This window comes from Heteronotia binoei, chromosome 16, assembly GCF_032191835.1.
Source record: "Heteronotia binoei isolate CCM8104 ecotype False Entrance Well chromosome 16, APGP_CSIRO_Hbin_v1, whole genome shotgun sequence".
In the NCBI taxonomy this organism is placed as follows: domain Eukaryota; kingdom Metazoa; phylum Chordata; class Lepidosauria; order Squamata; family Gekkonidae; genus Heteronotia; species Heteronotia binoei.
Window position 1 is genome coordinate 59670359 of NC_083238.1, and position 25196 is coordinate 59695554.

Consider the following 25196-nt stretch of genomic DNA (forward strand, 5'->3'; position numbering starts at 1 on the left):
CCACAAACAATTTTATTTTATTTATAAATAGACACTCTGTTCACATAAAAAATATTTGTACAAATAAAACATTATTGCACAGAAATAACATAGAGCCTTCATACAATAAGAGCCCCGTGGCACAGAGTGCTAAAGCTGCAGTCCTAAGCTCTGCTCATGACCTGACTTTGATCCCTGGCAGAAGCTGGGTTTTCAGGTAGCCGGCTCGAGGTTGACTCAGCCTCCCATACTTCCGAGATTGGTAAAATGAGTACCCAGCTTGTTGGGGGGGAAAGTGTAGACGACTGGGGAAGGCAATGGCAAACCACCCTGTAAAAAGTCTGCTGTGAAAATGTTGTGAAAGCAACGTCACCCCAGAGTCGGAAACGACTGGTGCTTGCACAGGGGACCTTTCCTTTCCTTCATACAATACAAAATAAGTAAGAGAATAAAATAATTTACGTAACATAGGATAGTAGGGTAACAGGGGGGATTACAGGGCATCCAGTGAATCTTTACCAGGCTAGAATAATTTGTTTATGAATGACACGCTGGTTGATTGAGGAAAAGAGGACGGGATCGACCTCAGTTTTGTCTAGAATGAGATACCATTTAGCGATGAAATTCTGAGCCACTTTCAATGGATCATTTATGTCTATATTAGCTGTGATTTTGTCCATTGTAATAAAGTCCCATACTTTAGTAAGCCAACTATCAGTAGTTAAATTATGTGGGGATTTCCAGTTCTGGGCTATAATGTCCACCTCTCTGTCTTAAGGTTAAACTAAAGCATACAACGACCTAGCCAACCTCTCCCTGCCTGTATACGTTGCTTTCTGGCTAACCTCTTTGCATGTCCTGAAAAGAGAAGGAGAACTTATCTTCATTTGAAATCCTCTCAACAGATCTTACTCAAAAACCACAGCAACATCCATCCATACATAGTTAATGCACAGTGGCAGTGTTCCAATCAAATTTGTGTTAGTATTTTTAGATAGGCAGAAGATAAGACAGATAAAGACAGGCAGACAAAGAGATGACTGACACAGAGATATATATATGTCCATTTTTAGCATCAAGTTGCTGCTACGTTTTAATGTTTCTAACTGTGTAAAATGCTTAAATTTAATATTTTTATGTTAGATTTTATGCGCTGTGAGCCGCCCTGAGCCACCTTGGTGGGAAGGGCGGGATATAAATCATAAATAAACTAAACTAGCCTACTTAAGAGCCCCGTGGCGCAGAGTGTTAAAGCTGCAGTACTGCAGTCCTAAGCTCTGTTCACAACCTGAGTTTGATCCCTGGCGGAAGCTGGGTTTTCAGGTAGTCGGCTCGAGGTTGACTCAGCCTTCCATCCTTCCGAGGTCAGTAAAATGAGTACCCAGCTTGCTGAGGGGAAAGTATAGATGACCGGGGAAGGCAATGGCAAACCACCCCTTAAAAAGTCTGCCGTGAAAACGTTGTGAAAGCAACGTCACCCCAGAGTCAGAAATGACTGGTGCTTGCACAGAGGTCCTTTCCTTTCCTGTAGCCTACTTATGGCAATCCCTCATAGGGTTTTTAAGATGAGAGACAGATAGGAGTGGTCTGTGATGAAGGAAAAAATGGGTTCAACCAAAGGGATTCAAATAGAGGCAAATAACGCCCAACTCCCTTCTTAGAAGCTGAGGTCTTTTGTTGACGGCTCATGATCAAGGAAAGCATCTGTCCTTACCTTTCAAGACGCTGACACTTGAACAAAGCAAAACTCACCTCTTATATAAGCAAGGTTACATCACTACAGAACAGTAAAACTTATCTGATCATTGAACAACCACTCAATACTGCACCAAATTAGAACCAAATACTGCAGCAAATGAGAGACAGTGAAATTTGAGTCCAGTGGCACCTTTAAGACCAACCATGTCTTATTCTGGGTATAAACTTTAATCTGTACACGTGCACGTGAATGTGAGGCTTACACCCAACATAAAGTTGTGTTGGTCTCAAAAGGTACCACAGGACTCAGACTTCATTCTGCTGCTTTAGACGAAGACAGCTGCCCACCTGAAATCAATCAGATGCTGACATCCACTTCCACTTTTCAAGAATCCCACCAGCTCAGGGGTGTTAAACATGCAGTCCGGGGGCCAAATCAGGCCCCCAGTGGGCTCCTATCAGGCCCCTGAGCCACTGACTGTCATCTGCTTCCTTCTCTCTATATCTTGCTTCCTTCTGCATAACAGCTTGCTTTGGATGGCTTGCTCAATTGCACAGGAACTACAGAGCAAAGCCTCTATTTTCTCCTTTGGCTGAGGCTCCTCCCTGGGGGAGGAAGAGAGGCAGAGCTTGTTTTTTCCAGGCTCTCTCAATTGCACAGCAGAACTACTGAGCCAAGCCTCTCTAACTTCTTTTGGCTGAGACTTCTCCCCCTCCAGTCCCCTGGGGAAGGAAGGAAAGAGCCAGAGCTTCCTTTGCCCAGTTCCCTGGATCCCATTGGAGAAACACAAAGAAAGCACCTTTAACCAATGAATGCTAATGTTTTAAGCATGTTATAAGTTTTTTAAAAAATATATTTAATTGTGATTGGCTGTGTCCTTTATAAAGTTTATATCTCTGCTAACTAATCTTAAATAAGTACACACATGGCCTGGCATGGCCCAGCCCAACAAGGTCTCATTTATGTCAGATCTGGCCCTCATAGCAAATGAGTTGGACACCTCTGCACTAACTTGTTTCTCTCACACCGAACTGTTTTGCTTGCATAACTATTTGCAAGCAAAACGTGAATATAGTTAAGAAGCTTGTTTTAACCTTGCAGCGAAGCAGGGTGTGGATTAAAAGCAATTATTCTCCCCCCATAGCAACTAAATTTGCACTTATAGACGCTTAAAAGTGCACGGCCAGTATATTTCTCATACTGCTTGCTTCAGCATTCTAATATGGCTCTGGCCATTTCGCCCTTGACGCTTCTCCTTTATCTGCCATCGCCTGGCGTTTGCTAACCTCTCTGATGTCTCCCATCTGAGTACTAACCACAGCCAGCGTTGACTAGTTTTCAAGATGTGGAGATACCAGGCTAGCCTGGGTTAGCCAAGGTCAGGGCACATTTATACGTGGTTATATTTGTAAGAACAGCATTCAAATAAGCTGCCTGTAGGACAGCACGCACTCTGGAAGAGAAAACGTGGACTGATTCCGTCAGAGGTGTCAATCTCATTTGTTATGAGGGCTGGATCTGACCTTTTTTTTTGCCACTGTGTGACACAGAGCATTGGACTAGATTGGCCATCGGCATGATCTAACATGGCTTCTCTTATGTTCTTATGTCTGGGGCAGTGATGCTCTGTATTCTTGGTGCTTTGGGAGGGGCAACAGTGGGAAGGCTTCTAGTGTCCTGGCCCCACTGGTGGACCTCCTGATGGCACCTGGGTTTTTTGGTCCTCATGTGACACAGAGTGTTGGGCTGGATGGACCACTGGCCTGATCCAACATGGCTTCTCTTATGTTCTTATGACTGGGGCAGTGATGCTCTTTATTCTTGGTGCCTTGGGAGGGCTTCTAGTGTCCTGGCCCGACTGGTGGACCTCCTGATGGCACCTGGGTTTTTTGGCCCGTGTGACACAGTGTTGGGCTGGATGGGCCATTGGCCTGATCCAACATGGCTTCTCTTATGTTCTTATAAATGTGACCTTGTCGGGTCAGGCCAAGTGTGTCATGAAATGTAATGCTTGGTAGCAGAGACATAAACTTTATAAAGGAAACAGACAAACACAATTAAAGATTTTTTTTTTAAAAAAACAACTTTAAATAAAACATGCTAAAAATTTTAGCACTCGGTCTTTTCTTAGGAATCACAAAGCTGGTAACAATCACCTTCCCTTGCTCTTCCTACAGCAGGTAAATAGGGCTGAGAGAGCTCTGAGAAAACTGTGGCCAAGCCAAGGTCACTAAATTGGGAGGGGCTGCAAACACAGAAGAAAACAGAAACAGGCTACAGGATGACCCTGACAGGCTGGAAAACTGGGCTAAAACCAATACAATTAATTTTAACGGGGATAAATGCATTTGGGTAGGAAAAATCCAATGCATGGTTATAGAATGGGGGAGGCTTGTCTTAGCATTAATATGTGCAAAAAGGATCTAGGAGTCTTCGTGGATCGTACACTGAACATGAGTCAACAGCGTGATACGGTGGCTAAAAAGGCAAATGCAATTTTGTGCTGTATCAAAAGAAGTATAGTGTCCAGATCATGTGAAGTGATGGTATCGCGTTACTCTGTTCTGGTAAGACCTCATCTGGAGTACTGTGTTCAGTTTTGGGCACCACATTTTAAGAAGGATATAGACAAGCTAGAATGGGTCCAGAGGAGGGCGACGAAGATGGTGAGGGGTCTGGAGACCAAGTCCTATGAGGAAAGGTTGAAGGAGCTGGGCATGTTTAGCCTGGAGAGGAGGCATCTGAGAGGTGATAGGATCACCATCTTCAAGTCCTTGAAGGGCTGTCATATAGAGGAGGGTGTGGAATTGTTTTCTGTGGCCCCAGAAGGCAGGACCAGAACCAATGAGTTGAAATTAAATCAAAAGAGTTTCTGGTTCAACATTAGGAAGAATTTCCAGACCGTCAGAGCGATTCCTCAGTGGAATAGGCTTCCTCGGGAGGTGGTGGGCTCTCCTTCCTTGGAGGTTTTTAAACAGAGGCTAGATGGTGTTTGTGAGTTTCCTGCATTGTGCAGGGGGTTGGACTAGATGACCCTGGAGGACCCTTCCAACTCTATGATTCTATAGGCTGGCTGGACATGTAAGAGGAGTGGGGGATCAAACCTGGCTCTCCAGATTATAGAATCTGCCCCTCTTAACCACTACACCACACTGGTAAATTATAAAAAAGGGTAATGAAGAGCATGCAGTCTTTCCCTTTCGGAAAGGGCCTTTCCACAGAAAACCGCAGCTGAGCTCCTATTCCGCTCGTGTCAGAAACGAAGTGCCAACATTCATAAGCAGAGTTTCAAAATCATAAATGTTTTTAAAAGTTTGTTTAGTCAAGCCCCGTGTCGCAAAGTGGTAAGCTGCAGTATTGCAGTCCAAGCTCTGCCCCTGACCTGAGTTCGATCCCGGAGGAAGCTGGGTTCGGGTAGTCAGCTCAAGGTTGACTCAGCCTTCCATCCTTCTGAGGTCGGTCAAAGGAGAACCCAGTTTGCTGGGGGGGAAGTGTAGATGGCTGGGGAAGGCAATGGCAAACCACCCTGTAAAAAGTCTGCCGTGAAAACTTTTAAAGTCAATAAAATGGTTTCCCAACCAGATCCAATACAGTTGTGGTGGAAAGTGCCGTCAAGTTTGTAAGGTTTTCAAGGAGAGGTGTTCAGAGGAGGTTGGCCTTCCTCTGCGTCACAACCCTGGTATACCCTGGAGGTCTCCCATCCAGATGCTAACCAGGGCCGACCCTGCTTACCTCCCGAGATCGGATGAGATCCTGTTCCAGTCTAAGTGGTACATGACATTCCCCCCCCCCCCAACTCTCAGTAGAAGTCCAGCAATACAAACACTGACTCTTTACCTATGAAAAAAGGTATGAGAAAGAAGTACTTTTCTCCCTTTCTCACAATACAAGAACTCATGGGCATTCAATGAAATTGCTGAGCAGTCGGGTTAGAACAGATAAAAGGAAGACCTTCTTCACCCAAAGGGTGATTAACGCATGGAATTCACTGCCACAGGAAGTGGCAGTGGCTACAAGCATAGCCAGCTTCAAGAGGGGATTGGATAAAAATATGGAGCAGAGGTCCATCAGTGGCTATTACCCACAGCGTATTGTTGGAACTGTCTGGGGCAGTGATGCTCTGTATTCTTGGTGCTTGGGGCAAAGTGGAAGGGCTTTTAGCCCCACTTGTGAACCTTCTGATGGCACTTGAGTGTGGCTTTTTTGGCCACTGTGTGACACAGAGTGTTGGACTGGATGGCCACTGGCCCGATCCTACATGGCTTCTCTTATGTTCTTATGTCTGGGGCAGTGATGCTCTGTCTTCTTGGTGCTTGTGGGGGGCACAGTGGGAGGGCTTCTAGTATTCTGGTCCCACTTATGGACCTCCTGATGGCCCCTGGGGATTTTTGGCCACTGTGTGACACAGAGTGTTGCACTGGATGGGCCACTGGCCCAATGCAACATGGCTTCTCTTATGTTCTTAAAATATTTTGGCATCTTTTATCTCAGAGAACTTACCCTTTGTTTTTTAGGATTTAAAAAGCACAGTGGGGTTTTTTTTGTTTTTTTAAAGAAGAAACAAATCAGTCATCCGCCCCTTTTCTCCCCTTCAATTTGCAGCAAAGACAACCGTATTTATAGTGGATTTACACCCACACATGTTGCATGTGAAACCCAGCTATTAATGTACTGAAGAGCCCAAGGCGAAAGCCGATTTCATCACCCAAATTACAAACCGAGTCAGGTGTGGAAGACTGTGTGGGTGTCTATTCTCCTAATTCCTTAACCTTAGCGATGCTTTATGAGGCTGAAGGTTAGTATTTGATCCAAGTTCCACATTTTACACAACAGTAAATAAATAGCCTGAATGAGAAAATCAAACTGCCTCCTTCTAAATAAACACATACTTTGGTTACCAGGATACAACCCTATAAAAAGCGCCTGAACTTGGATGCTGCAAACTAGCCGGATTTCCTCAGATTATTTACTTTATATCTTGCCTTTTTTTCCCAATGGGGATCCAAAGCGCCACTCGGGGTGTCAAACATTTATTATGAGGGATGGATCTGACATAAATGAGACCTTATCGAGTCAGCCCAAGTGTCATAAAATGTAATGCCAAGTAGCAGAGATATAAACTTTATAAAAGACACAAACACAATTAAAGATTTTTTTTAAAAAAAAGCTTAAAATAAAACATGCTTAAAATGTTAGCACTTGTTGGTCTTAAAAGTGCTTTCTTTGTATCGCTCCCTCCCCCTCTTCCTCCCCAAGGGAGGAGGCTCAGCCAATGGAGAAAACAGAGACGTTTGTGATGCAGAAGGAAGACCTTTGTGATGCAGAAGGAAGCAAGAGAGAGGGAGAAGGAAGCAAACAAGAGCCAGTTGTTCGGGGGCCTGATAGGAGCCCTCCAGGGGCCTGATTCAGCCCCCCGAGCTGCATGTTTGACACCCCTGCTCTAAATGGCTTGGGGCCAGGGTATTTGAAAGACCACGTCCTCTTGTACTAGTTAAGATCTTCTTCCAAACTGCAAAGCCAAGGGAGGTAGTACAGAAACAAGGCTTTCCCAGTGGTGGCACCTCATCTTTGAAATCCCCTCCCTGCTTGCAGTTCACCTGGCACCTTTCTATCCTTTAGGCACCCAGGCCAAACTATTTCTTTTCATCCAGCCTTTTAGCCCAGGGGTTCCATCGCGGATCCTTCTGCAGTCTGCTTCAAGCATTCTTTTTTATTTTAAGCTTACGAATGCTGTTTGATGTCAATACCTTATTTTTTCCTCAATTTTAAAAATATTGACCTCTTACATTGATGTTTATACTGTACTCTTTATTTCGGGAACCACCTCATGCAGGTGTTTGAAGAGGTAAATTTTCTACATAAATACACAGCGACAGAAGAAGAATTGCAGATTTATACCCCGCCCTTCTCTCTGAATCAGAGACTCAGAGTAGCTCACAATCTCCTTTATCTTCTTCCCCCACAACAGACACCCTGTGAGGTGGGTGGGGCTGAGAGAGCTCTCCCAGCAGCTGCCCTTTCAAGGACAACTCCTGCGATAGCTATGGCTAACCCAAGGCCATTCCAGCAGCTGCAAGTGGAGGAGTGAGGAATCAAATCCGGTTCTCCCAGATAAGAGTCTGTGTACTTAACCACTACTGGCTCTTTCAAGGACAACTCCTGTGAGAGCTATAGCTGACCCAAGACCATTCCAGTAGCTGCAAGGAAAGGAGTGGGGAATCAAACCCGGTTCTCCCAGATAAGAGTCCATGCATTAAACCATTGCACCAAACTGGCTCTTTCAAGGGCAACTCCTGCGAGAGCTATGGCTGACCCAAGGCCATCCCAGCAGCTGCAAGTGGAGCAGTGAGGAATCAAACCCGGTTCTCCCAGACAAGAGTCCACGCACTTAACCACTGCACCAAACTGGCTCATTTTGTAAAAAAATATCAGGACAGCACAAATGCATATTTAAAAGTGCAACTGGGAATTAAAGGAGAGCCCTCGATTTGAAAAGACTGAAGGCTATGCTGAGTCGCATCTAATCATCTTTGCTGCGTCCTCCCGGAAAGAAATCTATGTGACAGGAACAGACTATTTAAAAACTCACTGGTGGCAGAAGAAGAAAAGAGGTTAGCAGCATGCCTTTTTTAGGAAAAGGGAAAGTCATGCAGCTATGCAAGCAAAGAAGCGTCTTCAGTGCTCGTAACATGAAAGACTGCTTAGCGCAGCTTCAATTAAAACAAGGAAGATACAAATCAGCAACAGCAGTGTTTAGTTTCTTGGAAGAAGAGACGCCCGTCTGGAAAAACGTGTCTTGTGAGAATCGCAATCCCTGCCAGGTAGAGAAATACTCTTCTCTTACAGGAAAGAGAGAGAAACAATTTGATAGAGCCGGACGCAAGTTTTCCTTGCTTCAGCTTTACATCACACCTTGCAAGATGAGACATAAGAGATTTCAGGAGCAGGGCTCCAATTTGTACCACAAGCTAAATTCTGGATCAAAAGGCAGCAGATTCCTACATTCAATGCAGGGTTTGAGCTGCCTACTAGAATATTCTAGAATAGGGGTGTCAAACTCATTTGTTATGCGCGCTGGATCTGACATAAATGAGACCTTGTCGGGCCAGGCCATGTGTGTCATAAAATGTAATGACAAGTAGCAGAGATATAAACTTAACAAAGGACACAGACAAACAAAATTAAATATTTTTTTTTTTAAAAAAACCCTTAAAATAAAACATGTTTAAAACATTAGAACTCATTGGCCTTAAAGGTGCTTTCTTTGCATCTCTTCCAGGGAACTGGGCAAAGGCAGCTCTAGCCCTTTCCTTCCTTCCTTCCGCAGGGGACCAGGCAGGGGAGGAGCCTCAGCCAATGGAAGGAAGAGAGACTTGGCTCAGTAGCTCTGCTGTGTGATTGAGAGACTCTGGCAAAGCAAGCTGTTACACAGAAGGAAGCAAGAGAGAGGGAGAAGGAAGCAGATGACAGCCAATCGCATGTGGGCTTGACAGGAGCCCTCTGGGGGCCTAATTCGGCCCCTGAGCCACATGTGTGACACCCTTGCTCTAGAATAAAGTCCTCTGATTTCAACAGGATCTATTCTCAAGTCATGAATTCCAAAGGAGAATCTCTACCATAGTCATGGAATCCTAGTCAAGTCTAAGCTTATCAGAAAGAGTGGGCCACCGGAGTAACAGTGGGCAGGACTCTGCCAAGGGATGCCAGCCTCCAGGTGGGGCCTGGTGATTCCAGGAATTATAGACTACAGCGATCAGTTCCCCTGAAGAAAACGGCTGGTTTGGAGGGTGGACTCCATTGCATTGTATCCAACTGAGGTCTCTCCCCTCCCCAAGCTCCATCCCCAAATCTCCAGGAGTTTCCCAACCTAGATCTGGCAACCCTACCCCCCCCCCCATCCTTCACTGGGGGCTGTGGGGGGGACCTGACAACCCCAACTCCACCACATATCCATTAGTCTAAGATGCCACCTATCCATTAGTCTGGCTTTCACTCCCAATAAGGCATGCTTCAAGATCTGTACATTGCAAAGGACCAGAAAAAAAAGTGAATCGCCCAGAGATTAAAAACAGGATAATACTGAGAGCTGAACTAGATATATGCTCTTGTCCTCCATAAAGATATAGAGCAGGGATGGCCAAACTTGCTTAACACAAGAGGCACACAGAACAAATGTCAGACTTTGAGAGGCACGAGACACGAACGTTGGAAGGAAGGAATAGATGGGGAGAGAAGGAGAGGTGGAAAGAAAGCAACTTTAATGTATTTGCCAAAACGGCTGACAGGGCCTTCAAGAGCAACCCAATTTGCATAACTAGCCCTTCCTGGCAACTAAACACCCCCCTCCCATCTATCTATATGTAAGGCTCAAAGAAACTTGTTTAATTGCATCTGAATAAGTTAAGTGTCCACATGGAATCTTATACCCAGAATTAAACTCTGTTGGTCTTCAAGGTACCATGGGACTCAAAGTTTGTTATTTTATTATCTGTATGCTAATTTGCTGCTATTCACAGGGTCTTGCCGACTGCTTTAGCCCAATCTCAGCTATACTTAACGCCTAGTGATTTATGCATTTCGACTAGTGGTGGCCAAACTGTGTCTCTTTCACACATATTGTGTGGCTCTTGAAGCGCCCCCGTCCTGCTGGCTGGCTTGGAGAAGGCATTTCTCTCTTTAAATCACTTCTCCAGGCTAAGCCATCTGGCAGCTTGGAGAATGTATTTAAAGTTGCTTTCTTTCTCCCTCCCTCCCCTCATCTATTTATTTTCCTTCCTTCCTCTCTCCCTCCACCTCTCAAACATCTTACATTTATTCTATGTGGCTCTTCTGATAAGCAAATTGGCCACTCCTAGTCCTTCTTGGCAACTAACCCCCCCTTCTCTACCCATGTGTAAAGCTTGAGGAAAGCTGTTTCAATTTATTATTTTATTTATTTTTATTTTAGTACATTTCTATCCCACCCATTCTCCGTAGAGCTCAGGGTGAAACACAACATATAATAAAACAATAAAATACAATAAAATCAGTTTATGAACAGACAACTCAGCAGCACTCAGAAAATTTCCAAATCATCGCAATAACGCATCTGAAGAACAGTGAATGCAAACGAAAGGGTACACTTTGCAGGTCTTCGAAGTGCCACTGGATTCAAACTTTGTTCTTTTATTTGCTGCTATTCAGATGCCTTACCAACAGCTTCAATCCAACCTCAGTTATCCTTATCACCCACTTACTTTTGCATCTTCCTAACAACTAACCCCCCTTACCTATATGTAATGGTTGAGAAATTCAGTTTCACTGTATCTGAGGAAGTGTGCATGACAAAGAACCCCAGAACCAAACTTTGTGGGTCTTCAAGGTGCCACAGGACTCAAACTTCGCTCTTTTATTATCTGTATACAAACATGCTGCTATTCAGAAGTCTTACCAGCTGCTTAAATCTAATCTCAGTTATCCTTATCTCCCAATGACTTCTGCATTTTCCTGGCAATGAAGCCTCCCATTATCTATATGTAACGGTTGAGGAAATTCCATGTCACTGTATCTGAGGAAGTGGGCATGCACCAGGGTATCTTATCCCCAGAGCAAAACTCTGTGGGTCTTCTAGGTGCCTGCCTGCATTCCGACTTTTTCCTGCTGCTTCAGCCCCACATGCCTGCCCCACCCGGGTCTCTGCTGCCCCCTCAGAGCCCCCAAACCTATTTTTCTTGGTTTTACCAGCTGCTTTAATCCAATCTCAGTTATCATCGCCCAGTGACTTCTGCATTTTCGTGGCATTTTCTATATGGAATGTTTGAGGAAATTCTATGTCACTGTATCTGAGGAAGTGTACATGCACCAGGGTATCTCATCCCCAGAGCAAAACTCTGTGGGTCTTCTAGATGCCTGCCTGTGCTCCGACTTTGTCCTTCTGCTGCTTCAGCCCCACATAATCTGCCCTTTTTCTATATGTAAGGGTTGAGAAAATTCCATGTCATTGTATCTGAGGAAGTGGGCATGTACCAGGGTATCTCATCCCCAGAGCAAAACTCTGTGGGTCTTCAAGGTGCCTGCCTGCGCTCCGACTTTGTCCTTCTGCTGCTTCAGCCCCACATAATCTGCCCTTTATCTATATGTAATGGTTGAAGAAATTCCATGTCACTGTATTTGAGGAAATGGCCATGCACAGGGTATCTCATCCCCAGAGCCAAACTCTGTGGGTCTTCTAGGTACTTGCCTGCGCTCTGACTTTGTCTTGCTGCTTCAGCCGCACATAATCCCCCTTTATCTATATATAATGGTTGAGGAAATTCCATGTCACTGTATCTGAGGAAGTGGGCATGCACAGGGTATCTCATTCCCAGAACCAAACCCTGTGGGTCTTCAAGGTGCCTGACTGTGCTCTGACTTTGTCCTGCTGCTTCAGCCCCACATAATCCCCCCTTTATCTATATATAAAGGTTGAAGAAATTCCATGTCACTGTATCTGAGGAAGTGGGCATGCACAGTGTATCTCATCCCCAGAACCAAACTCTGCAGCTCTTCTAGGTGCCTGCCTGCACTCTTTGTCCTGCTGCTTCAGCCCCACACACGCCTGCCCCACCAGGATCTCTGCTGCCCTCTCAGAGCCCCCAGACCCATTTTCTCTTGGTCTTACCAGCCGCTTTAATCCAATTCCAGTTATCCTTATCTCCCAGTGACTTCTGCATTTTCCTGGCAACTAATTCCCCCTTTATCTATATATAAAGGTTGAGGAAATTCCATGTCACTGTATCTGAGGAAGTGGGCATGCACAGTGTATCTCATCCCCAGAACCAAACTCTGCAGCTCTTCTAGGTGCCTGCCTGCACTCTTTGTCCTGCTGCTTCAGCCCCACACACGCCTGCCCCACCAGGATCTCTGCTGCCCTCTCAGAGCCCCCAGACCCATTTTCTCTTGGTCTTACCAGCCGCTTTAATCCAATTCCAGTTATCCTTATCTCCCAGTGACTTCTGCATTTTCCTGGCAACTAATTCCCCCTTTATCTATATATAATGGTTGAGGAAATTCCATGTCACTGTATCTGAGGAAGTGGGCATGCACCAGGGTCTCTTATCCCCAGAACCAAACTCTGTGGGTCTTCAAGTTGCCTGACTGCGCTCTGACTTTGTCCTGCTGCTTCAGCCCCACATAATCCCCCCCTTTATTTATATATAATGGTTGAGGAAATTCCATGCCACTGTATCTGAGGAAGTGGGCATGCACAGGGTATCTCATCCCCAGAGCAAAGCTCTTTGGGTCTTCATGGTGCCTGCCTGCACTCTGACTTTGTCCTGCTGCTTCAGCCCCACATAATCCCCCCCTTTATTTATATATAATGGTTGAGGAAATTCCATGCCACTGTATCTGAGGAAGTGGGCATGCACAGGGTATCTCATCCCCAGAGCAAAGCTCTGTGGGTCTTCATGGTGCCTGCCTGCACTCTGACTTTGTCCTGCTGCTTCAGCCCCACATAATCCCCCCCTTTATTTATATATAATGGTTGAGGAAATTCCATGCCACTGTATCTGAGGAAGTGGGCATGCACAGGGTATCTCATCCCCAGAGCAAAGCTCTGTGGGTCTTCATGGTGCCTGCCTGCACTCTGACTTTGTCCTGCTGCTTCAGCCCCACATAATCCCCCCCTTTATTTATATATAATGGTTGAGGAAATTCCATGCCACTGTATCTGAGGAAGTGGGCATGCACAGGGTATCTCATCCCCAGAGCAAAGCTCTGTGGGTCTTCATGGTGCCTGCCTGCACTCTGACTTTGTCCTGCTGCTTCAGCCCCTCATAATCCCCCCTTTATGTATATATAATGGTTGAGGAAATTCCATGCCACTGTATCTGAGGAAGCGGGCATGCACCAGGGTCTCTTATCCCCAGAGCAAAGCTCTGAGGGTCTTCATGGTGCCTGCCTGCACTCTGACTTCGTCCTGCTGCTGCTTCACCCCACACGCCTGCCCCTCTGCCGCCCCTCAGCCCCTTTCCCTGCGGCCCCCCAGAGGGAGGAGGGCAGGGCGAGCGAGCCCCTCCCGCCCGCAGAGCCCCACCTGCGCCGGCCCCGCTCACCAGGTACTCGGGGTACTCGAACATGTAGGTCATGCTGCAGCGGTTCTCCTCGTAGAGGAAGAGGACGTCGCGGGCGCCCAGCCACACCAGCGCCGCCACCACCCCGTAGAAGGCCGCCGCCGCCCCTGAGGAGACCTTCCCCATGGCCCCGGACCCACACCCCGGCCGGCCGCCTCGGCTCGGCTCGGCTCCACTCCTCCTTCTCCCCCGGAGGCGGCGGCGGCGGCGGCTGCAGCGCCACAGCCAGGGAAGGCGGAGCCGAGGGAGGAGCCTGACAGGAGGAAAGAGGCGGGAAAAGGCGGTGAGGCGGGACGCCATCTTGGGGAGGTCGGGCGCCATTTGGGGCAGGGGGCGGGTCCAGCGCCATTTTGAAGGGGGGGTGGGAAGGCGATGCGGCCATCTTGAGGAGGTCAGGAGAGGAGTCGGGTAGGGTTGCCAAGTCCAATTCAAGGAATAGCTGAGGGCTTTGGGGTGGAGCCAGAACACTTGGGGGTGGAGCCAGGAGTAGGGCTGACAAGTCCCGTTCAAGGAATTGCTGAGGGCTTTGGGGTGGAGCCAGAAGACCTGGGGGTGGAGCCAGGAGTAGGGTTGCCAAGTCCAATTCAAGGAATAGCTGGGGGCTTTGGGGTGGAGCCAGGAGACTTTGGGGGGTGCAGCCAGGAGTAGGGTTGCCAAGTCCAATTCAAGGAATAGCTGGGGGCTTTGGGGTGGAGCCAGAAGACTTGGGGGTGGAGCCAGGAGTAGGGCTGCCAAGTCCCGTTCAAGGAATTGCTGAGGGGTTTGGGGTGGAGCCAGAAGACCTGGGGGTGGAGCCAGGAGTAGGGCTGACAAGTCCCGTTCAAGGAATTGCTGAGGGCTTTGCGGTGGAGCCAGAAGACTTGGGGGTGGAGCCAGGAGTAGGGCTGACAAGTCCCGTTCAAGGAATTGCTGAGGGGTTTGGGGTGGAGCCAGAAGACTTGGGGGTGGAGCCAGGAGTAGGGCTGACAAGTCCCGTTCAAGGAATTGCTGAGGGCTTTGGGGTGGAGCCAGAAGACCTGGGGGTGGAGCCAGGAGTAGGGTTGCCAAGTCCAATTCAAGGAATAGCTTGGGGCTTTGGGGTGGAGCCAGGAGACTTTGGGGGTGGAGCCAGGAGTAGGGTTGCCAAGTCCAATTCAAGGAATAGCTGGGGGCTTTGGGGTGGAGCCAGGAGACTTTGGGGGTGGAGCCAGGAGTAGGGTTGCCAAGTCCAATTCAAGGAATAGCTGGGGGCTTTGGGGTGGAGCCAGAAGACCTGGGGGTGGAGCCAGGAGTAGGGTTGCCAAGTCCAATTCAAGGAATAGCTGGGGGCTTTGGGGTGGAGCCAGAAGACTTGGGGGTGGAGCCAGGAGTAGGACTGCCAAGTCCAATTCAAGGAATTGCTGAGGGGTTTGGGGTGGAGCCAGAAGACCTGGGGGTGGAGCCAGGAGTAGGGCTGACAAGTCCCGTTCAAGGAATTGCTGAGGGGTTTGGGGTGGAGCCAGAAGACTTGGGGGTGGAGCCAGGAGTAGGGCTGACAAGTCCCGTTCAAGGAATTGCTGAGGGCTTTGGGGTGGAGCCAGAAGACCTGGGGGTGGAGCCAGGAGTAGGGTTGCCAAGTCCAATTCAAGGAATAGCTGGGGGCTTTGGGGTGGAGCCAGGAGACTTTGGGGGTGGAGCCAGGAGTAGGGCTGCCAAGTCCAATTCAAGGAATAGCTGGGGGCTTTGGGGTGGAGCCAGAAGACTTGGGGGTGGAGCCAGGAGTAGGGCTGCCAAGTCCCGTTCAAGGAATTGCTGAGGGCTTTGGGGTGGAGCCAGAAGACCTGGGGGTGGAGCCAGGAGTAGGGCTGACAAGTCCCGTTCAAGGAATTGCTGAGGGGTTTGGGGTGGAGCCAGAAGACTTGGGGGTGGAGCCAGGAGTAGGGCTGACAAGTCCCGTTCAAGGAATTGCTGAGGGCTTTGGGGTGGAGCCAGAAGACCTGGGGGTGGAGCCAGGAGTAGGGTTGCCAAGTCCAATTCAAGGAATAGCTGGGGGCTTTGGGGTGGAGCCAGAAGACTTGGGGGTGGAGCCAGGAGTAGGGCTGCCAAGTCCAATTCAAGGAATTGCTGAAGGGTTTGGGGTGGAGCCAGAAGACCTGGGGGTGGAGCCAGGAGTAGGGCTGACAAGTCCCGTTCAAGGAATTGCTGAGGGCTTTGCGGTGGAGCCAGGAGACTTTGGGGGTGGGGCCAGGAGTAGGGCTGACAAGTCCAATTCAAGGAATATCTGGGGACTTTGGGGGTGGAGTCAGGAGACATTGGGGGTGGAGCCAGGAGTAGGGTTGGCAAGTCCAGTTCAAGAAATAGCTGGGGACTTTGGGGGTGGAGTCAGGAGACATTGGGGGTGGAGCCAGGAGTAGGGCTGCCAAGTCCCGTTCAAGGAATAGCTGGGGACTTTGGGGGTGGAGCCAGGAGACTTTGGGGGTGGGGCCAGGAGTAGGGCTGACAAGTCCAATTCAAGGAATTGCTGAGGGCTTTGGAGGTGGAGCCAGGAGACTTTGGGGGTGGGGCCAGGAGTAGGGCTGCCAAGTCCAATTCAAGGAATATCTGGGGACTTTGGAGGTGGGGCCAGGAGCAAGGGCGGGACAAGTATAATTGACCTCCAAAGGGAGTTCTGGCCATCACATTGAAAGGGACTGTACACCTTTTTAATGTCTTCTCTCCACTGGAAATAATGGAGGATGGGGCACCTTCTTTGGGGGCTCATAGACTTGGACCCCCTGGTCCGATCCTTTTGAAACTTGGAGGTTATTTTGAGGAGAGGCACTGGATGCTATGCTGAAAATGTGGTGGCTCTTTCTAAAAGAACAGCCCCCGCAGAGCCCCACAGATCAATTCGCCATTATCTCCTATGGGAATCGGTCTTCATAGGGAATAATGGATTTCCCAGCAGATATTTCCCTCCCCCTGTTTTCTGATGACCCTGAAGCAGGAGGAAGGCCTTCCAACCGGGGGATTCCCCGCCACCACCTGGGGATTGGCAGCCCTAGAGGCGGGAGAGCCCTTGCCAGCCTCCAGGTGGGGGCTGGAGATCTCCCAGAAGTCCAGCGGATCCCCCAGCCAATGACTGGTCCAAAGTAACTTAACGTTGTACGTGTTGAAGTGTTTTTAATTGTTTTATTATTTTGTTGCAGTATGTTGTGGCTCCTCCTGGGATGTGCTCTTAGCACTTTTTACGGGAGGGCAAGTGAGAAAGCAAAATAACTGAATAAATAAGTTGACTGCTTTGGAGGCTGTAGGGCATTGTACACCCTAGGGTTGCCAAGTCCAATTCAAGAAATATCAGGGGACTTTGCGGGAGGAGGCATAGGGGTGGAGCCAGGAGCAAGGGTGTGAAAAGCAGAATTGAACTCCAAAGGGAGTTCCAGCCATCACATTTAAAGGGACCGCACACCTTTTGAATGCCTTCCCTCCTTTGGAAATAATGAAAGATAGGGGCGCGTTCTTTGGGGGCTCATAGAATTGGACCCCCTGGTCCAATCGTTTTGAAACTTGGAGGGTATTTTGGGGAGAGGCAATGTGGCAAATTTGGTGCCTCTACCTCAAAACATAGCCACCACAGAGCCCCAGATACTCGCAGATCAGTTCTCCATTATTTCTTAAGGGAATTTCTCCACAGGGAATAATGGAGCACCCAGCAAACATCCCCCCTCACTTTCTGATGACCCTGAAGCAGGGGGAGGGCCTCCAACTGGGGAATCCCCTGCCCCCACCTGGGGATTGGCAACCCTAAGGGCAAGTGAGAAACCAAATAACTCCATGAAGGGTTAGGGCTGCCAATCCCCAGGAAGGAGCAGGGGATCCCCCATTTTTGAGGCCCTTCCCCCCACTTCGGGGTCATCAGAAAGTGAGGGGGGATGTCTGCTGGGTGCTACATTATTCCCTATGGAGATCAATTCCCATAGGGCAGGGACAGTGAAACTGCGGCTTGGGAAGAAGAAGAAGAAGAATTGCAGATTTATATCCCGCCCTTCTCTCTGAATCAGAGACTCAGAGCGGCTTACAATCTCCTATATCTTCTCCCCCAACAACAGACACCCTGTGAGGTGGGTGGGACCGAGAGGGCTCTCTCAGCAGCTGCCCTTTCAAGGACAACTTTGCAAGAGCTATGGCTGACCCAAGGCCATTCCAGCAGGTGCAAGTGGAGGAGTGGGGAATCAAACCGGGTTCTCCCAGATAAGAGTCTGTGCACTTAACCACTACACCAAACTGGCTCTCAACAAAGCTGCAACAAAGGAAGGCGAGGTGGAAAGAAAGTAACTTTAACTTTAAATGCATTCTCCAAGCCGCTGGCTGGCTTGGCTTAGATAACTGATTTAAATAGAGAGATACCTTCTCCAAGTTCACTGATGAGAGCCATATAATATGTATGATTGAGCCACTTGGCCACCCCTGCTCTAGACTCCACCCCCAAATCTCCAGGTATTTCCAAACCCAGAGATGACAGCCCTAGCTTGTATTGGTGTGATATGATGCATGCATGCTATTTTGTAATTGAATACGCATTTAAAAATTACTTCCAAAATTGTAAGTTGAGCGGCAAAGCTCGTTGATGTCACGGACACTGTCCAATAGGTGATGATGATGACTACACAACCCAGTTCTAGCTAATCTGAGCGGCTTCAGTGAAAGGGAAAAGAATGTTGATTAGATAACGTATGACTTGATAATTATAACCAAAATGATGTGAACCTGTTCTCTACATTCATAGTTAATCGGAGAGAGCAAATCCACAGACATGTAGCAGTTTGTTTTCTACGTATTTTATAGGATGTACACAAGTATATAGAAACTTGAATATATTCAGAAGTATTGAAACAGCCGACTCCAGTTTTGCCACAAATACTTGTACCATTTATTTGTAAAAATATCCATCTGAATGCATTTCCATATTTGTTTGCAGTTGGGATATTCCAGTACAATTAACACAGCATTCAGTAGTTGAAAAAGATACTTCTGCTCGAACAAATTCAGGCAAGGGTCCATATTAATCTCTCATTCCCATTTTGTTCAACCGCATCATTTAAACTTCAATGTTAGGTCGTTACACTTCGGCTTACATTTTAAACAAAAATTAGCAACAAACCCACTGAAACCATTCCAACAATATTTCATATTGTTTATTACAAACATTTCATACAAAATGTAACACTGGCACCAGATTCATTTCACCATGGGTTGTAAAGATATATTGCACATGCTAAAAGCATAAAATATGAAGACAAAACTACAAAAAAAAAGAAAACATTAGATATTGGCTTTTTAATAGGTATACCCACTGCATAACAAACCCACGTAATTGTATTTGATACACACTCAAGATTGTCACCATTTTAAAACACCCTTCCCAATAACAATGACCTAAGGTTTGCGTTGTGTAGTAAGAAAGTGTTCCCAGCACTACAAAAATTTATGCACAATTCCTATACAAATTTAACATGTTAATTTTCATGTTAACACAAGTAGAATAGTTTGTTTTTGTTTTGTTTTTTTAAAAAAAACACATTCAAATCAAGGGTTGAAATGAAAACGTACAGGTATTCTATTGCTTCAGTATCACTCGAATGAAAGAAAAGACATACAATACAAACCCAGCATACACAAATATAAAAAGGCACTCTAAAAAGTTTCTTACACAATGAAACCCAGATATGTTATCAAGTTGATAAACAAGAACAGACTAGGGAGGGGGGGAAAAAAACAACTGAATGTTTATGTATTGGTTATTATAATTCATTATTCATCGTTCAATACAGCAGAAGGATTTGCTGCGAGCAGTACCAGAAGTAAGCGGGTGCCCTTTATAGTAGTGATAAACAGAAATCCCCTGAGCTATTTCATCTTACAGTCGGAACAATAGAAACCAACAAGCAGTTAATAAGTGCCATGCATTACAACTCCGCCACTGAATTCACAACCAGTCGCCAAGGCAGGATCGAGGGTGTCAAAGGGAACACATGCGTCACGACTCGCTATCATCAGGGTCATGCTTCTCAGTCCTAAAGAACAGTTCTACGAAAGTGAGTCCTACTGGCTCTCGACGAACGAGAGCACTTCCTCGCCTAGAAAGAAAAAGAGTTACCAAACAAACCAACTGAACCTGGTATACGGTATAATTTAGAACAGTACCTCGTCCGCTACAAAACAGTATTGCCAGTTGGATTAAGATGGGGGTCCCCTCCCCAACGTGGTGGCTGGGGCAGTGCCGTGTCCACCTCCCCCCCCCCCCAAAAAAAAACAACTTTTCCTGGGGCCTGCCAAGCGTTTTGATTAAGTAGGGGCCAAGTGAGGTCCTGCCCACTAGGGCTTTGGATTGCCCGTTTGAGAGCTGATTGGCCGTGCAGATTGGAACCGATTCCACGTTTAGCACTCGCCTCCCAAATTCTGCATTGGCATCTCCGGAGCAGGGCTACGTGTTCCTTGTTTGCTGCTGGCCATGCGCAAACTCCGAGAGCCGAGAACAAGACTGGGACAAAAGCTAATGCAGAATCAGTCTAAAATAATAATTTCAGTAGCAGCTGCCACCATACAGTCCGTTTTATCCTCTCTCCGACTCCTTCCCCAGTGTATAGTTTAAATTCACTCCTCTTAAAACCTGAACTCTGTATGTGTGTGGTTGGCTCCGCCTCCCACGTGGCCATATTGGGGTTGCGCCCACTGGCCTATTTCAAAATGTGAAAGGTTGGAGACCCTTGGATTAGGAGAACACTTGGAAGGCAGACCACACCGAAGTTGAGTGCAAATATGTCGTTTAATCGTCGTGGCTTTTGCACTGAATTTAAGCGACGCGCCCTATCGCGAGGGTTTCTTTTGCAGCATTCTTTATTTTTCCACGGGAAGAAAGGCACGGCCGATCCTAAGCTTGTGCTTTCAGAAGTTAAGTCCCACATAGTTCCAAGTAAGGGTGCATAGGGCTGACCGCAATCTCAAGAAAACAAACGACCCAAAAGTATTTCCGGCCAATTGTGGAATACGCGGGTAGCAGACAGCACGGTGAAATAACTAGCGCGGGAAGATTGTGGTCCGTAAACATTGACTTCTGTAAGTATTTTCTCTAAGACAAGAGTAAATTTAATCTGCTACAAAGAAACAACATTCCCTGCTTTTTCTTGTTAAAAAAATTCAATGTAGAAATGTGAGGGATTTTTGCTCAGTTCTACATAGACATATTGGTTCTCCCCCATTTCGAATGCTCTGAGTGTTAGTTATTGCTGTTCCGCAGTCTTCTAAAATGTAAAAAAAAAAAGTACAGCACAAAGAGAAAACGCCATAATTTTGAGACTCGGTTTTCCCAGTCCAGCCAACACAGAAAAAGAAGAAATTTTAATCTTTCAAGTCAGTAGCCCAAGAGGGTTTTCATTTCGGATTCAAGCTTTGGAGACGTCACATTTCACAAGCCCAGGGGTGGAATTCTAGCAGGAGCTCCTTTGCATATTAGGCCACACCCCCCCGATGTAGCCAATCCACCAAGAGTTTACAAAAAAGAGCCTTGTAAGCTCTTGGAGGATTGGCTGCATCAGGGGTGTGTGGCCTAATATGCAAAGGAGCTCCACCGCTGTACAATCCCCACCCATTTGATCCCCAATAATCAGATAAAATACAGTAGATATGATCACCATGACTGTTAATTAGAAGACAGTCTATTAGATTTTTCTTCATCATGTCACATATATCCTTCTTGGGCTTTACTCTTAATGCACAATATATGCTATTTAGCTGCTCGTGTTTTAGATACTCTCACAAGCGTGAGACATCTAAGATTGCATTTTTTCCCCGCTGACGAAAACGAACATCTGTCACATCATGGATCTGATCAATGGGATATTGTCAAGAAGTTATCAGTGCACTTACAACAACAGGTGTCCCTTCGTTATGCCACCTGCAGAATTTGATGTTGTGGCTTCCAATCCTTCCGTTTGCATCATCAGCCTAGATGGAAATCGCTACCACCTTCTCTGAAAGGGACCCTCACACTCTAACTGTGCAAGTATGTGTGTTAAGCAGGGCTCTTTTCGTAGCAGGAGCTTCTTTGCATATAGCCTGTGACCTGAAGGACCGCCTCTCCCCGTACGAGCCCCAGAGAGCACTGAGGTCAGTAGGAAAAAACAGACTGACTACCCCTGGGCCAAGAGAAGTTAAACTACAGAACACCCGCTCACGGGCCTTCTCGGCTGCGGCCCCATATCTCTGGAACCAACTTCCAGAGGAGGTGCGGGCCCTGCGGAACCTTGATCAGTTCCGCAGGGCCTGCAAGACCACTCTTTTTAAATTAGCTTTTATGAACAGCTGAAGTACAATTTTACAACGAAGAAAATCCGCCATTAGCACTAACTAGAATTGCGTCAATGATAATGTTATACTTTGTTTTAATTAATGTTCTACTGGTTTTTAAGGTTAAGTTAATGCTTAATTTAATGTTCTTAATGTAATGGTTTTAATTAATGCACCATTGGTTACTATGTTGTTTATTAATGTTTTATTTATTAATGTACCATTGGTCACTGTGTTGTTAGCCGCCCTGAGCCTGCTTCGGCGGGGGAGGGCGGGGTACAAATAAAATTTATTATTATTATTATTAGGCCACACCTCCTTGATGTAGCCAATCCTCCTGGAGCTTACAGGGTTCTCCTTACAGGGCCTACTGTGAGTTCCAGGAGGATTGGCTACATCGGGGGGTGGGGTGACCTAATATGCAAAGGAGATCCTGCTACAACAAGAGCCCTGGTGTTAAGTGCTATCCGGTCACTTCCGATGACCCTATGAATTAACATTCTTCAGAGCACCGTCTTGTTAACAGCCTAGCTCTGGTCTTGCAAATTGAAGGCCTCTGAGGTTTCCTTGATGGAGTCAACCTATCTCCTGTTGGGTCTTCCTCTTTTCCTAGCACTATCGTCTTCTCCAGCGACTCGTTTCCTCATGTTATTTCAGAACCGTCTCTACCATAGGCCCACTGAGCCCCCTAAAATCTATAAGCGACGACGAGACTGCAGTTGTGTTTCAGCAGTGACTTTCCTGCAGGACCGCATAGCCTGTGACTGTTTCCTTGGGGTCTTTCTGAAAATAAGATATTTGGGGAGATCTTAAAGACAGCTTCAAGAGGGGATTGGATAAACATACAGAGCAGAAGTCCCTCAGTGGCTATTAGCCACAAGGTATTGATGGAACTCTCTGTCTGGGGCAGTGATGCTCTGTATTCTTGGTGCTTTGCAGGGCAACAGTGGGAGGGCTTCTAGTGTCCTGGCCCCACTGATGGACCTCCTGATGGCACCTGGGTTTCTTGGCCCCCGTGTGACACACAGTGTTGGACTGGATGGGCCACTGGCCTGATCCAACATGGCTTCTCTTATGTTCTTATGTCTGGGCAGTGATGCTCTGTGTTCTTGGTGTTTGGAGGGGCACAGTGGGAGGGCTTCTAGTGTCCTGGCCTCACTGATGGACCTCCTGATGGTGCCTGGTTTTTTGGCCACTGTGTGACACAGTGTTGGACTGGATGGGCCATTGGCCTGATCCAACATGGCTTCTCTTATGTTCTTACAAACTGTATGTTGGGGACAGTCTGGCAGGCTGTAGAACCATACCTGCTGGGTTGCATGCTCCTCTAGGGCTACCATTTTTAGCTGTCTTTGAAAGGACCTGCTACTACAGCTCGGGTTGCCAGATGCCCTGATGGAGGCAGAGGTTCTCTGCTCCCAGGTCCCACCTCTCTGCTACCGGTCAGATGGCCAGAAGGAGGAAACTCACCCAAGAAAAAGAGGAAGATCCTGCGTTGTTGCCCACACAACCCAGAAATGATGTCATCACTTCCCGGACATCGGGGTGGCACTCTGGCAGTTGGGCAAAAACTCTGTGATATAAGCCAAATTTGCCATAATTTTTACCCAAATACCAGAGTGTCACCTCAGTGTCCCACAAGTGATGAAGTCACTTCTGTTCCGAATCACATGGATTGTGACATAGACACGTCACTGTACATAGACTGAGCCTCCCCTCCTGTTCTCTGCAAGCCCCGCCCCCATCCCCAGAAGTGACATCATCACGCTGAGTACATTGCATGGGGACAATCTAGCATTTGGGGCAAAAACTCTATGGTGCCATAGAGTTTTTACCCAAATGCTAGAGCGCCCCCCATGCAATGCGCCTGGCACGATGGATGCCAACGAAGCTCTTTGGGGGTGGGTATCCCCCTGCTGGCCAACACTGTGCCAGTGGGTTGGGACCCCCAAAACTGGGAGATACCCCACCCCAGCGGGAAGCTGGGAACCCTTAACCCTTCCATGGATATTTGCATCAATGAATGTTCCTCCTCATCAGTGAGATCAGAACCCTGGCTCTTCCTCTTCCTGTTGTAAGACTCTGATGTTTCTTGACTTCCTGTCATGTGCTTGCAGCTCAGTTAATCCCATGGTGCAGCCCCGAGATTAGGAAAGGCAAAAGCCACTGAACTGCTTTTATTGAAGCGCAAGCTTTTCAAGGCCTAGAGTCCAGGATCTTGTGGCCCAGATCCATAATTCGGGAAAACCCCTCACACTACACCTTTCCTTCAAAATACATATTTTCCTTGTGTCAACTGTGCAGGGTATACATGTCTGCATATATATTGCTTTTTTTTCTTTAAAAGCCCAAGGAAGGATGAATGAGAAAAGATCATTCCTGCTTGTGCATATTCAAAAGGGAACAGTGGCAATTTATACAAGTGTGTACCATTAACAACTAACACAGCCCCCCCCCCCCATGTATTAAGTGCGCGAGTTCTGTACCCAACTATAAAATTTAACATGAGAAACCGCACCCAAGAGATTGGGTAGAAGGGCAATTTGTGTCAGACTGAGGAGCACTGCCAAAACGCAACCTCAAACCTGAAATGGTTTTTCTTTTCTTTTCAGTCGTATCAGAGTAGGTATCTAAAACGCATTCTAGCTTCTGGCAGGGGCAGAGAGGTGCTTCCCTTCTGGCTTCACGGTCCTTTTTTCGTTTTGCACAATCGAACATTAAACATAATTTCTTTACCAAGGGGTTAAATCCACCACAAGCCTCCGATGTTGCCCCTTCCGGTCTGATGAGAGCACCACTAAATCACAAAGCAAACATCTAAAATTCTCGATACCAGGAGGCCCGTTCTACTCTCACGCCACCACCCAGCTTTCTGCGTCAGAACTGGAAAACAGCGGCTATGGCATGTGCCCATATCGTCTGTCCAACTCAAGCTATTAGGCTTGTTCAGATGTGGGAATAAGAAGACAGACAGACGCAGTCGAAAACTAAGAAGGAGAAGAACAAACCATGGTCATCTTTTTTTCCTTTCTTTCTGGGCACTTGCTTCATTTTAAATAAATATAAGCACATTTAACATTAAAACTATAGGAACATTTTCTAGTCTGGAAAAATAAACTGTGATCAACACATCGTCATCGGTT

General features: G+C 47.1%; 1 protein-coding gene across 1 annotated transcript in view; it reads right to left on the reverse strand.

The window, feature by feature from the left end:
* The window catches only part of PGAP1 (post-GPI attachment to proteins inositol deacylase 1), an 82694-nt gene extending 68798 nt beyond the window's left edge, over nt 1-13896 (reverse strand). Inside the window, exon 1 of the mRNA XM_060257388.1 lies at nt 13753-13896. Coding sequence (XP_060113371.1) covers nt 13753-13896 — 144 coding nt within the window. The remainder of the gene's footprint in view (nt 1-13752) is intronic.
* Nucleotides 13897-25196: the final 11300 nt, after the last annotated feature.